At 50.2% G+C, this 13,775-nt stretch overlaps 1 protein-coding gene across 11 annotated transcripts in view; it reads left to right on the forward strand.

Moving 5' to 3' along the window:
- Tox2 (TOX high mobility group box family member 2) overlaps positions 1-13,775 on the forward strand; it is a 116,878-nt gene that overhangs the window by 38,519 nt on the left and 64,584 nt on the right. For all 11 annotated transcript variants that reach the window (XM_075962954.1, XM_075962956.1, XM_075962957.1 and 8 more), the window contains one exon: positions 8,533-8,598. In XM_075962954.1, the coding sequence (XP_075819069.1) occupies positions 8,533-8,598 (66 nt within the window). The remainder of the gene's footprint in view (positions 1-8,532; positions 8,599-13,775) is intronic.

Raw genomic sequence — 13,775 nt, forward strand, 5'->3', positions numbered from 1 at the left:
TGTGTGATCATAAGTGAAACCCCTAACCTCTCTGGGCCTCAGTCGGAGTGTTGGATTTCCAATGTGGGTACCATTAAGAACAAACACCCAGAATTGCGCACAGCAGAGCAGGGGCATCAGTTAGGAGGCTGATGTCATTGGAGGGAAATCAACAGTTGTATTTAAGAAGCAAAACAAGTTATCATGTAGGTAAAAAAAAAATCACCTGATAGCCCGACTTTCTTACATGTTTTATGTCAGGTTGTATGCTATAGGCAGACGTACTAAAGACCTCAGAACTGGAATGGAGGCCCCTATACAGAATTCAACCAAGCTGTTTAGCTAGAGGTGGCCGATAGCTTTCTCTGACCTGTAAGAAAAGGTTCCAAGCACTCCTCGCGATTTGACTTGCTTCATCTCAGTGGTGGCCATACCCATTTTTCAGACAAGGAAGGCAAGACTGAGTCATGGGCTAAAAGTAAACATGACATGCGGGTGGAGAATGCGGCCTGCCCAGCGTTTGAACCCTGGCAGCCTGGCAGCTGTGTCTGGATGAGCTGTAATTGCACTTCTCCATGTGGTGGTGGGCCTGGGTTTGCTCAAGTCTGCGGGTTCCCTTAGTTAGGCCAATTCTCCTCCATCTGCAAAGGCCTTTCTCCCCGTGTGTGTCTCCTGAGACTTCCGTGTGAAACCGGGCTCTCCACGCTCTCAGCAGAGCCCAGATCACAGCAGCCACACTCTGTCACTGTCTCCTCTTGCGCTCAACCTCGTCTGAGCAGACCGACCAAGCGTTGTCACAGGCTGCATCGGGCCTGGCAGGAGCAGCAAGCCGCTTTGATCATTTCTCTTCAGATCACCGCAGGCACATTGCCTGGTGCCCCGTGACTGGTTGAGCAGAGAGAGCTGTGCATCCTTCATCTTTGACCCGTGTCTCTGTGCAGAGCGGGGGATCAGCCGTTTCTTCACAGCTGCTGCTTTGGTACGCAGGATCAAGGCCAGGTTTAAAAGTCTTTGCTGGCTCAAGGCAAGCTCGCAACTACCCTGAATCTCACCTTGTTCATCTTTACAGTGGGGCAACCTTGAAATTTCTAGGGGATTCTAATGAGAGACCCAGGCGTAGCTCTGGGTCTGGGAACGTGGTCACTGGCACACGCTCACAACAACCTGGATGTCATGTTCCTCCTCTTTGTCTTGTCAGTTCCTACGCATGACCCCTACCTCAGCACTTCTACTGAAAAGCCTTCCTTCCTGCTTTTCTTCCTCTGCTAACCCAGTCCTGTTACAGGCAACTAAGAATACACCATTGCTTAGGTGTGCAATGAGACGTTATGCTCACTGCCTTGACTTTGGAGCTACAAGTCAAGCTGAGGCTGGTATTTGAATGGTTTGGGGAAGCATGGAAGCCTAGACGAAATAGTCAGGAAGAGGACGTGTTTGGGCTGGCACCGTGACCCAGTTGTGTCCCTGAGGCTGCTGAAGTAGGACTGTTATTGGCTGTTTGGCTCTCAGAGACCGGTCAATCCAAAGCTGCCCCTGGCGGGTCAAGATGGGCTGTCAACTGGGTCGTGGGCATCTGGTGTGGCTTAGAGTTGGACTGAAGCCAGCTGGTCTGTCATCTGCAAAGCTGGGGGAAAGGCAGGAGGTGATGAGCCATCGCTTATCCACTGGACTGGCGCCTTAGGTCGGGGCCATGTCTGATCACCAGGACCTACCTGGTATCTAGCGCGCTGTTTGAACACGGCAGGCAAGCACTTAAATCAGATCTTAGACCAGGACCAAGAGTGGGGGGAGGGCAGTCCTAGGAGTGCGGGGTCAAAGAGAAGGGACCGACCGTGAGCTGGACGGGAAGCGCTGAGCTTCTCTGGGTAGAAGGAAAGGAAACCAGAACGGGTGGGATGTAAGCAAGCTGGGCAGGTTGGGGGAGTCAGGGATGTGCCTGATGGCCTCAGCTTTTCAGTGACACAGGCAACAAGGTCATCAGTGAGATGAGAGGATTGGGACCGATAAAGGGATATGTGTGAGCTTATAATTACAAAGTTAGATAAGTCATTAAGCAACTGTTAGACATAATTAACATTTTAAAACACTGCGTTACTGTATAGCAGACATCAACTGCCATTGGTATCCGATTGCTATCGGATGTCTGATAAAAGATATCATAATTGTCACGAGATAGGAATAATAGCTTTTTAAAAAAGTGTGTGCATGTGTGCATTCATGCTCAAATTCGTGTGGGCACATATGTTCGTGCGGGTGCACAGGCCCATACGTATGTGTGCATATGGAGTCTTCCTCCATCGTTCTCCATTTTTATTATTTGAGTCAGGGTCTCTTGAACCCAGCGCTCACTGATTTGGGCCGTCTCGCTAGTCAGCTTTCTCTGGAAGCGCCCTGGCTGCACCTTCCAAACACTGGAGTTACAGGTAGGCCTCCTTGCCATCTCAGCATGTATGGCATTTACCCTGGCTCTATGGATCTGACCCCTGGTCCTTACAATCGCACGGACCTCCTCAACCCCTCATCGCTGTTTTATAGGTAAGAGAAATGAGAGCAAGAAAGATGAAGTCCAAGGCCGCCCAGCTGGCACCCAGAGGCAGCAGCGCCCAGATTCCAACATCCCTGCTGTCACCAAAGCTTTCACAGCCCAAAGCTGACCTTCCTGGGACAGAGGCTTTCAGGCTGGACTCAGAAGCGTGGAGTTTTAATGCTAGACTCTAGGGGTGGAGTGTGTAGACAGATCCCCTTCAAAGAAACAGAACTCAGAGAGAGTTGGGATTCAGGGAGCAGAGACGTGGAGAAGAGTGTGGTGGGCTTGCAGTGAGGTAAAAGCAAGGAGTCAGACAGCAGAGGCCCTCACAGCATCCAGGCCAGTAGTGTCTAGGACAACAGCATCTAGGACAGTGTGTTACAAGGCTCAAGACTTGTATAGAGACCAAGCAGGGCTTGTCTGAGGAACGAAGAGACCGACAAACGATGCCAGGCCAGTGGAGGAGCGGAGCAGAAAGCTCTCGTGGGTGGTCAGACTGGGGACGTGTGTGTAGGTAGAAGTTCAGAGTCACCCAGGGACCCTGAGCTAGGCCTGGGTGCGGTGGCATCTGTTATGATTAGAGACTGCCGGGGAAAGAATCAGTCCGTGCCCATGATGTCAGTGGTGGAGGTGCCTTCTTGGAAGTGGTCATGAACCAAATGGGAAAGTGGCCAGGGAGAAACTGCCAATTGGAATTTGGGGTGACTTAGCTAACGATGAGTTACCGAGGGGTGGCGTACTGCAGCGGTGAGCACATAGTCTTCCTGTTCAGGGAAGGTACAGAGTCGGGGGAGGACACACCAGACTCACCAGCCCTCTGCTAACTCACTCATGCAGTTTAGCCTGCTTCTCCCAGGCACCCACTCACCTCTCCATGCTTCCCAGACTCCCACCCCCACCCCCCATTTGTCTGTCTTCCCTGCCATTCCAACCGTTTTCTCAGAAAGAAATCGAAGAAGTCTTGGCAACCCCTCCGGGCAGTGACCTGCTCCTCTATCTACCTCCGCCTTCTCTCATAGGAGACTCAGCCATTGCGTCTCCAGTTCCGCCGTGCATGTACCACGCGCTCCTCTGTCTTTCCCTCATCTCCATCACACATTTCTTCCTTGAGGTGGCTTTGGAAACTGCGGGGTGTCGTGCAGCGGACCCTTCCACCAAGCAGCTTTACCTGTGAATGTTCATTGCAACGAGTCACTGGCCTGGTTCAAGGCCTCTGGCTTCTGTTACACCATTGATACCCGACCCTCACCAAAAGTCCTCTTGGATGTAATGGGGTTGCCCAGAGTCATGGAGATCCTGAGGCCGTGCTTCTGTAGGGCCAGCCCCTTCTTTCTCTAGCGGCTCACAGATGGGGTAGATGTTGGGGTGGGCCAACTCAAGGCCCTGGATCTGGGCTCTGCTGGGCCTTCCTACCCCAGAGGGGTGAGGCCAGCTCTCCCATACCCACACCACAGAGTGGGGCAGCTCTCCTATGCCCGTGTCACTGCTGATGCTGCAGGTCAGCGAGGGGTGGGATCAGTTTTCCAGAGTGCTCAGGCGAGAGAGGGGTGGGGTCAACTCTCCTGCAGCCAGTGAGGGTGGGGCCGGCTCAGCTTGAGGACAGAACATCAACATATCCTCAGCCCAGACCACAGACATCTGCATGGCCTTTGGTGGTAACACGGGTTACAGACATCAGCACAGACTCTGGCTACAGTAGGACCACAGACCCAGACCCTTTGCAGTAGCCCAGGCCTGGATATGACCATGGCCTCAGGGGGCTGTGCAGGGGGCTGTGAAGGCTCCTTTCTCAGCCTGGTTCTCACACGTCTCCAGGTTCACCTCTCTCCACGGCACAGGGACCACTCTGCTTCTCTTTCTCTCCTATCTCTCCGCCATGTAACGCTATCTTTCCCATCTCCCCATCGCGTATTTGCTCATTGTAGTGGTGCTTGTCAGGGTGCGTGCTTGGGTATCTCCCAGCCACCTAGGGCCCCTGGGGCCGGAGTGGAGGTCCACCACTCCCTCTTGACTCAACCATCCCATCCATAAATCCCAACCCCATCTAGCCATCTATCCATCACCCAAGGATCAGTGAATGAACAGGCAATCCTTTCATTCCTCCACCTCACTGATGAGCCATCTGATCAACAATTAATAGGTTAATGTTAATTGAATGTTGAAATCACATTATAAACATACTAGGATAAATAGAATACATTATGAAAATGAGTTTCCCCTGTTCTTACATCGCGGCTACTAGAAAAATGTAAATTACTCATGTGGCTCATATTTTTACCTTGTACTATATTTCCATTAGACAGTGAGAATTTATACTATCCGTCATCTGTCATCCATGTATCCTCCATCCTAAACTTCTCTACCCATAATTCCTCTACCCGCCTATCCATCCGTCAATCATTCACCTATCTATTCCCCTGTCCATCGTTCATTCATTGGTCCTTCTTTAATTGATCAATCAACCAATCCACCTATTATCCATCTATCTATCTATTAATCCATCCATCCATCCATCTACCCATCATTCTTTGGTTTCTTCCTTTATTTATGCATTCACACACAATCCATCCTCCCATCCATATAAACATGCATACATCAGTCATTCATTTATCCCTTTTCTATCTAGCCACCAATCCATCCATCCGTTCATCCATCCGCCATCAGTCCCTGCCTCAACCCATCCATCACTTACCAGCCCTGCATCTACTGATCCACCTGCGTATCCCTCATCCATCCCTCATTCATCTGGACCTGCATCAATCTGTCCATTATTTTCTTCCTTCCTTCATCTTTCTCACTTACCACACGTCTCCATCTCCACACGTATCTGTGAGACAGATATTTCTATCTATCATGAATCAGAGACTGTGGGTCAGAAGGATGGGGAAACCAAGGCTTCTCTATAAAGAACTTGCCTAAGGTAGGACAGATGGAGCTAGGCTCTGTTTCTATCAGATCAGGGCTCCTCGTTTTTCACTTTGGCTGCTTATTTGTTAGATACCTTTTAAGATTCAAAACAACCCTTTGGGCGAACATGACAAGCTTATGTTGGGGGGTGGCTGTTGGAATAGAGGCCTAAGAGCTCCTATCCCTGAGGCGACCACACAGTGTGGAGAGAGACAGACCCTTTAGAAGCCTCTGTGAGCCTATCCCTGGTGGCTGACATGAAAGGGTTATCCCCACACATTCAATATTTGCAAAAAAATGTGGGTTCTTTCAGATTCCAAAACTCATTTCCATGACAAAACTCTTGGGGAGAGAAGATGAAGGCCTGGCTTTTGCAGAACAATCTTCCAGCTGTAATGAGTATTGAAGATGGCGATGGGGAAAGGAATTATAATTAGAATATGAAATGGGGAAAATTAATCTATTCCAGGCAATGGTAAGAGGATGTCCTGACGTTTCAGAGTAATTCTTAGGCTGTTGTCCCCCTGTGTTTCTTCTGCGCATTTTAAAGCACGCAGAGGGTTGTGTCGTGTGAGAAATGGCTTTCGCTGGAGGGACCGAGAAACTGTGATGTACACAGAATTTCGCCCCCGTGCCGCCATTTAATGTGTCTCGGAACAAGAAATACATGTCTTCGCACCGGTGTGAGTTCCACAAACAGCTGCAGGTGTGCGGTGTGTTCCTGCTGCCGGCCCCTCCTTTCCTGACTGTGCACTGGGAGTGTGTACCCTGTGCTTGTGCTCTGAGCACATCGGCTGTGTCATGTATGGATATGAGACCTGTATGTGGGGCTGAGCTGGGTATGACATGGGTCCACACGAGCCTGGGCCTGAGGAACACGGGTGTCCACACTCTCTACTTTCCTCAGCTTGTCCTGGGAAGTGGGGGAGATGTGTTTGCCTTCTGAATACACATGCAGGAAGGAGGCCTTGCTCTGCCTGAGGAAAGGGGTAGCCTGTGACTTTTTCCTTGGTTTTTCTCATCTTTTTACCAAAAAGAGTCCTCCATGAGGAGGGGAGCAAGGGAGAAACCTCAGGCCTTTGTTCCCGGAGACCAAGGAAAAGGGAGCTCCTGAGCCCTTGGGGATCACCCTTACCTCATTTCCTGAATCCGAGTTCTCTGCCGGGCATGGCTTTGACAGAGGTGGGGAGACAGCTGCTCTCCTTCTGCCTTTGCCCTTGTGCACAGCTGCTCAGCTCGCTTCAGGACACTGTGTGAGGTACCCAAGACTCCCCCAAACTGAGGCAGACCAAGGCTCTACAGGAAGACTCCACCAACAAAGTCCTTCCTCTAAGCCAGAGCGAGCTTTACTCTAGCCTGTGACAGCTCTTTCCTCCACATTGCTTGAATCGACGGATGCATGAATGAATGGGTGAGCCTATTTGTGAGACTCTGGTCCACAAACAGGAGTCCACCGCCCTGCCCCCCTTATCTGCCCCCACACTCCTTGTGAAACTTCAGGAAGGCTTCCTGCCCAAGGCCGTGTTCCACTGCTCACTCTGGGTAACTCTTCCCTCTCCCAAGTCTCCAACACACTTGTCAACTGTCTGCTGTGTCTAGGGCCCTGGGCTAATGTTGACGGCATGGAAGGATCTAGAAAAGCCTTGGTCTCTGCTTAGAGGGAGCTTGCCGCATGATTGGGAAGAAACCTGGTGAAGCAAGCAAATGGCACTTGTGTGGTCTCTTCCCCGCCGAGCGACTAGCCCGCTCTTTGTGTTTCCTTGGTGTTCAGGGAGGAAAGAATGCTGTCCTCTTTGGACCATTGAAATCTTCCAGAGAAAGCATGCCGCTCTGAGCCAGGTAGTCATTCATTCACCGCAGTGGGTTTTGTCAGACAGGCCTTTTTCTTCCTGCTAACTGTCTTTTAAGCAGAGTTTAATAATTAATGGCTGTTACACAGGAGCTGGGGGACGTCTTCTAGTCTGTTTTCCTGTTATGATGTATCACTAACTCGCAGCATCCTGTGTAGTTGCTCTTGTTTTAGAAAATGTCTCAGCTCCGTGGTTAAGCTTCTCCTCCATGCCCAGCATGAAGTCCTGGGAACATCGGGCGTGGTAGGGGAATCCAGTTTTGAACACAGTGAACGTTAGAGCATGCTAGAAGGACACAGGCTGTCTTTAGACAGGAGGTGGTAGCAGGAGAGGCTATCTCTCTGAGTCCACGGGGTGGGTCTGGCCTCTGGACAGGCTGATATACACAGTTCTAAGGGAAGGGCTTGAGCAGACATCCACGTGGCTGAGGGAGTGTAGAGTTCTACGTCATGAGGCTACACAATTATGCTCACACAAATTAGTTCCCCAGAGAAGCTCACACCCTTGTGCAATGACTAATGCGGCCATGTTGAAACCCAAAAGAGAGAAAGTTTGCTGGGCCACAAGCTCCGCTAGTTGTCTATGCTGCCTTCTTACTGAGGAATTCTGGGGACTGGCAAAAGTGGTTATGTTCTGACACAGGTCACATTCCAAGATGGGTTTCCATCAGAAAATGAGACATATCAGTAACTACCAATGGGGCCTGTGCTTCTTCCTCTGCCCGTGGTGGGCAGTTCTGCCCAAATGCAGAAGCGGCAGGTTCTCCAACACATTGTGTCCCCTTGCCAGGGTCCACTGCGGTCCTCACATCTGTGGCCATGAGCCTAAAAGGAGACAGAAGTGGGGACAAAGTCCCTTAGGGTAGAAAGATGTGGTGGGCATCTCTGGGGCAGGCTGTCATTGGCTCCAAGGCAACGGACTTCAAGGCCCTTACCCGGCACGTGGGATTCCAGCTTTAGCCTCTGTCATTTGTATACTTGCAGGGGCGGGCAGCTCAGGGACCGGCAAGGCAGCCTGCTGTGTCAGAAGGCAAAGTGCCAACAGCAGAAGGCACGGCCTGTCTTTGTTCTCTGTGAGACTGATGGTCCTGACCTGAGGTTCCAAGGGCCACAGAACAGAACAGGGGCCGCTGGCATCCTGGGCCCGGTGCCTGCTTCTGCAGCCCTCACATCCCCTTTCTCTCAGCACCATCCCCTGACCTCCTTGGGACACAAGTCCTGCTTCCCTCCAGAAGCATTTTAATGAGAGCCACTTCTGTCTTTGTTCTAGTTTGATGGTGACAGTGCCTACGTGGGGATGAGTGACGGAAATCCAGAGCTCCTGCCAACCAGCCAGGTGAGTGCCCCTCCTCCCCGAGGGGGTCTGAGCCTTGGGCTGGTGGAGCCAAGATGCAGCTGGCATCGAGGTAGGAGGGCTGCAGTTGCCAGAGTTGTAGGACACGGCCTAAAGCTATTCTCTCATTGAGTGCTTATGAGGGGCAGTCAAAGCAGGACTGCGGTGCCGGCTGTGACTGAAGTCCCTGAATACTATTGACTTACAGTGGGCATGGCCGAGATCTTAACACTCCAAGTGTCTTGCCCACATTTCCTGTGTGAGGGGCAGATTTCACAACAGTGATTTGAGGTGCCCCATGTTCTCTGCTACCGTCTCTTGCCTACATAGCCTCTGGAGTGTGTGTCTACACACAGGAGAACAGATTCTGCCCATCACACAGAATCAGTTGTCTGAGACCACTGAGGAGGCTGACGGACGTGGCACAAAGGGCAGAGGGAAGAGGCTTCCCAGAAGGTCCTCTCTGGTGATCCGAGCCTCTGGGGCCATAGATGGGATCAGATTTTCCACAGAGAATCGAAAGTTGACATTTCTCACCTGTGAGCATCCTCATTACAGTCTGTGACCAGGGAGGGGGTCCTTGCTGGTGTCTGTGACAATAGGGAGAATGGTACCCTAAGGCAGGAGAGCCTGCAGGAGAGCAACAGCTAGAGATGCCAGATGGGGCCAAGGAGTTTCCCAGCTACTGGGAACCTTGGGGAGCTGGAGAACAAACCTGGCCTTGCTCTTGGCTTTTACCTCTGACTTGGCAACTGAAGTTGGCTGGCCCCTCAGCCATCATGAATGGTTCATATTTTCTGGCTGGAGGAAACAAAGGCCTCTCAATTCACAGGCATAATGTGCCTCACTCTGTGACAGGTCCCAGAGGGTTTTAAAGAAGATGTGAGCTCGCAGCCCATGGAAAACTCTGCTAATGAGGGATATAGTGTAGTCCAAGTTGCAGAGATGCCGATACCGGGGTGCCACACCCCACCCCTTCTCTGGCCTGCCCAACATGAGCACTGTGTTGCCGCTGCAAAGCTGCCTTTATGTTGTTATTGCATGTGCCAGCCTGCAGGAATGGTGGGCGATAATTCCAAGTCCTGGGTATGTCGCAATGCTATACCTGGTTGTCCAGAATCAGCTTGGAAACACGGTCATCCCAGATGATCAAGACTTACTCTGGACCTCTGAGTCCCCAAGTCCACAGCGAACTTCGTAGCATGCTGTGCTCTGACTTCAAAAACTACCCAGCGCCAGTTGGTTTTAATTTCTGCCTTCGTTACTGTCTGTGGTCTTCTACTGTATATGTGTGATGACTTAGCTTTTGTCTGTTTCCATTCAAGACTGTGACCTCCATGGCAAAACTGCCATGTACTCCGGGAGATTGTGGCTGTCACTCAGAAAGTACTCCAGGAACATTGGTGTGATGTGTGAAGGTGGCCTTTTAATCTGTTTTTTTTTTTTTTTGAATCCCACCTTCCCTAACAGGAAAGCAGGACAGGTGGGCTTCTTAAGAATTCTTCTAGATCTTTTTGCTGTCACCACAGGGTCTGCCTACCTTAAAAGAGGACGTTAGGAGCTGGGTATGATGATGCACACCTGGAGTCCCAGCACTTGGGATGCTGAGGCAGGAAGATAGTGAACTTGAGACCAGGCTTAGCTACCGAGTGCATACACCTAGTTTAGCAATACTCCGTCTAATAATGATAGCAGCAATAGAAATCTGTAAGATTAAGCTCGGCCAGTGACACAAGCCAAATTTATTATCCTCAACTTTGCAGAGGCAGCCTACACTTCTCATCGTATACCATTTTGTTGAGAAAGCAAGCGCTTCACAATACAGTGACGAAGACTTCCATGTGTAGCGTTCCAGGCTTGTATCGTTTGGCAGTTGGGCTGGGCATAGCTGGGCAGCAGCAGTAAGATCCGGAAAAGCCTCTTGCTAGTTGGTGGGGAGGTTGGCTTCTGCTTCTAGAAAGCCACCGTGCCCCAGATGGCTAGCCTGAGGCTGTTCGCAGGTTTCCTGGAGTAGCAAGCCCAGAAGCTGCCAGACCTCTTGAGGCGTAGGCATGGACATGGTCTATCATTGCTTCCGGCTCCATCCACTGGTCAAAGCTAGGCACAGGGCAAGTGTAGATCCAAGCAGTGGAAAGTAGATGCTAGCTCTTGAACAGAGGAACTGGAAGATACTGGAGGCTTTTTTCAAATGGCCAGGAAGGAAATGGAGACTATGAAGTTCATGCTGGTCTTGCTGATGGAGTAACTCAGGCTCCTCTAGGACACTGAGGCCCAGCAGTGGGATCCTACTGACCTCTGGTTTTTAATGGCGAGAAGTGGCCAAGTACTCTCTGTTTCCCCTGGAGTCTGTATTTGAACACACACACACACGCATACACACATGCCCCATCATGGGGTGTTTTCTTATCACGTGCAGGAATTGTCCCGTTCCAGTTGCCGTAGGACCCATGTGTGCATAGAGAGAATGAAGGTGTCAAAGGCCAAAGACATTTTATTTCTTGTCTGTGCATTTACCTCCCAGGTTCACCCAGGCAGCAAGGTTCCCTGGGCACCTTAGGATTCAAAGGTCCTGGATCTGAGCAGGAAGCCGTGTCGAGAAAACACTAGCTTCTAGGATGTTCCGAGCAGCAGCTGTAGGAGTCAGCCTGATAAAGATCAGTTCTCTCCTGGCTGAGAGCAGCCCCAGAGCTGCTGGGATCCAGAGGTCTATGTTGCATGCTCCAGGAAGAAGGGGAACCTACCAAGGAAGGACTTGAACTCCACAGAGCTGGACTCACATCCCTGCTCCTCTGTGCCTGGTACAGGCCAGATGTCTTTATGTAATGATGTCAGGTTTCTATTAACAGGAAGGATGGCACCCACCTCCTGGAGTCCTGGGAGAAGTAAATGAGGCAGGGCCATGGGGGCTGTTGGCACTGTGCCAGTGTAAGGTACCCAGGTCAAACTGCTAAGAGTTTTGACTGCTAACTTAGCTAGAAACCTGGCCTCTGACAAATGGGAACCAGATCCTAGGAGGAAGAGGGGCAGTCAGAAAGCCAAACTTATTCTTCCAAAGGTTAACTTTCTTTGCAGATCCCCACTGTAACCCCCACGGAGGCTGCATCCTGGTCATGCTGCAACCTGCACTCCTTTCTTGTTCCCGACATTCCCGCTCCTTCCTACCCTGAGTCTCGTCAGAGGAAGTCTCATCTCAGGCTCACTTTGGGCAAATCTAAACTAAGAGCAAAACATCAGTGTTCAGAGAAACCAGTGACGACTTACCTCTATTGTTTTATTCCCATAAATAATGTTCTGGTTACAGGGGATGAGCATCTGGTCACCTCTGTCAATACAAACACTGCTTCCTCTATGGGAAGCCCCTAGACATTCCTGCCCAGCAAAAGTCTGTCCCTTCCAGGTACCGCAAATGTTAGTCTCATGACGCCTTCCTGGCTGGGGATAGTTTCCAGTTTTATGGCTGTAAATAATATTTACATGAGAGTTCTCAAGAGTTTTTCCTAAAAATGTGTGTGTGTGTATGTGGTATGTGTGTGTGTGTGTGTGTGTGTGTGTGAGAGAGAGAGAGAGAGAGAGAGAGAGAGAGAGAGAGAGAGAGAAGCGGGGAGGGAGGAAGGGGTGAATGGATTGAGATGAATGATACAAGGTTTGCCAAATCTCTCAGTAGCATGAATGGACACAAGGAGACCCAAGGGAGGGTCTGGATTATGCAGGCAAAGGATCCTAGACTGTAGGAGAGGTAGAGGAGATGCGGACAAGTAGATGGTCTGGGGTGTGAGCTTGGAAATCAAGCTAGTAGATGTTGAGGGTGACAGATGCAGAGAAAGAAAGAAGGAAGGAAGGCATGCAGCTGGTCTGTCACTGCTTCCAGCTCCATCCACTGGTCACAGGCTACATGGCTGTGCTGTCTTCTGCCTTGGGGAAGGGCAGGCTTGATGGGAGCCGTCTTGGCCATCTGACATATGAGGGGCTCATTTCAATGGAGACATCCAAGTAGTTAGATGGCCATCCGAGTCTGGGGCCATCACATACACTGTAAATTCTCAGCCCACAGATCAAAGCCCTGGGGGGTCAATGAAACTTATGAAAAGAGAGATGAATGGGGAGAGCAGATTGCTGAACGATGGCCCCATCCCCGCCTTTTAAGATGGAGTCTTTCTGTGTCCTTCCATAGAGTCTTAAAGCCACAGGCACAGTGTGTCAAGGAGGAAGGGAGGGTTAGGGGAAAATGATGTGGGATCCGCAGTGCCTTTCCTGTCTAGAGCGATAAAATTAAAACCAGGCACAGCAGCCCAGAACCCTAAGGCAAGAGGATCACAGGTTCAAGGTCATCTTCAGTCGCACAACAAATTCAATGTCAGCCTGGACTACACAAAATTTGTCTAAAAAAATTTAAAGGCAATTTTTAAATCAATTGAAGATTTAAATGTCTGAGATAAGTCATAAATGAACCAATAAGCCCTCCTTTAAAGTACTTCATGGTTTTGGGCAGGGGGACACTTCTACGGGACACTTTAGAAGAAAAAGTTTGAAAATCTAGACCGCAAACTAACATAGAATGACTTTTGTGATACAAGAACGCCAGAGTGAAGATGCAGGTGGGAAACTGGACAAGAGTACTTTCAGCTCACAACCTAGATGAAGGATGAACTTCCTTAAGAAGTGAAGACTTACGAGAAATCAATTCAAAATCGTCATGGAGAGAAGGGAAGGAGATCCGAGCCAATACTTTACCGAAAGGAAATGCATAAGGGAAACATTAAAGTTCTCATTTGACGTTTTGGGCCAGCAACAAATCCCAAGGTCTGATGACACATTCCCTCAGAGTTCTTGTAGGAAAACATTTTACACGTTATTGCAGGGAGTATATGCACCACTCCTTGTGGCTTTGTATTGGAAGCCTCCTTCCAGTAGGGGGCAGTGTAGGATGCCCAGAGGGAAAAAGGAAAAAAAACTCTGGTCTCAAGGTTCTCCTCATTCATTTCCTATATTGTTCTCTTGCTGGGCCTCAGTTTCCCCACTAATAATCAGGAAAGGGTGTTGAATTTGTCCCCCCCCCCACACACACTCAAATCCACTAGGGAAATGGCTCAGCAGTTATAAGTACTTGTTGCTCTTGCAGAGGGCCGCTGGTTCAAGTCCCAGCACCCACAGGGTGACTCACAACCATCTGTAACTCCAGT

The sequence above is a fragment of the Microtus pennsylvanicus genome, chromosome 2 (assembly GCF_037038515.1).
Source record: "Microtus pennsylvanicus isolate mMicPen1 chromosome 2, mMicPen1.hap1, whole genome shotgun sequence".
In the NCBI taxonomy this organism is placed as follows: domain Eukaryota; kingdom Metazoa; phylum Chordata; class Mammalia; order Rodentia; family Cricetidae; genus Microtus; species Microtus pennsylvanicus.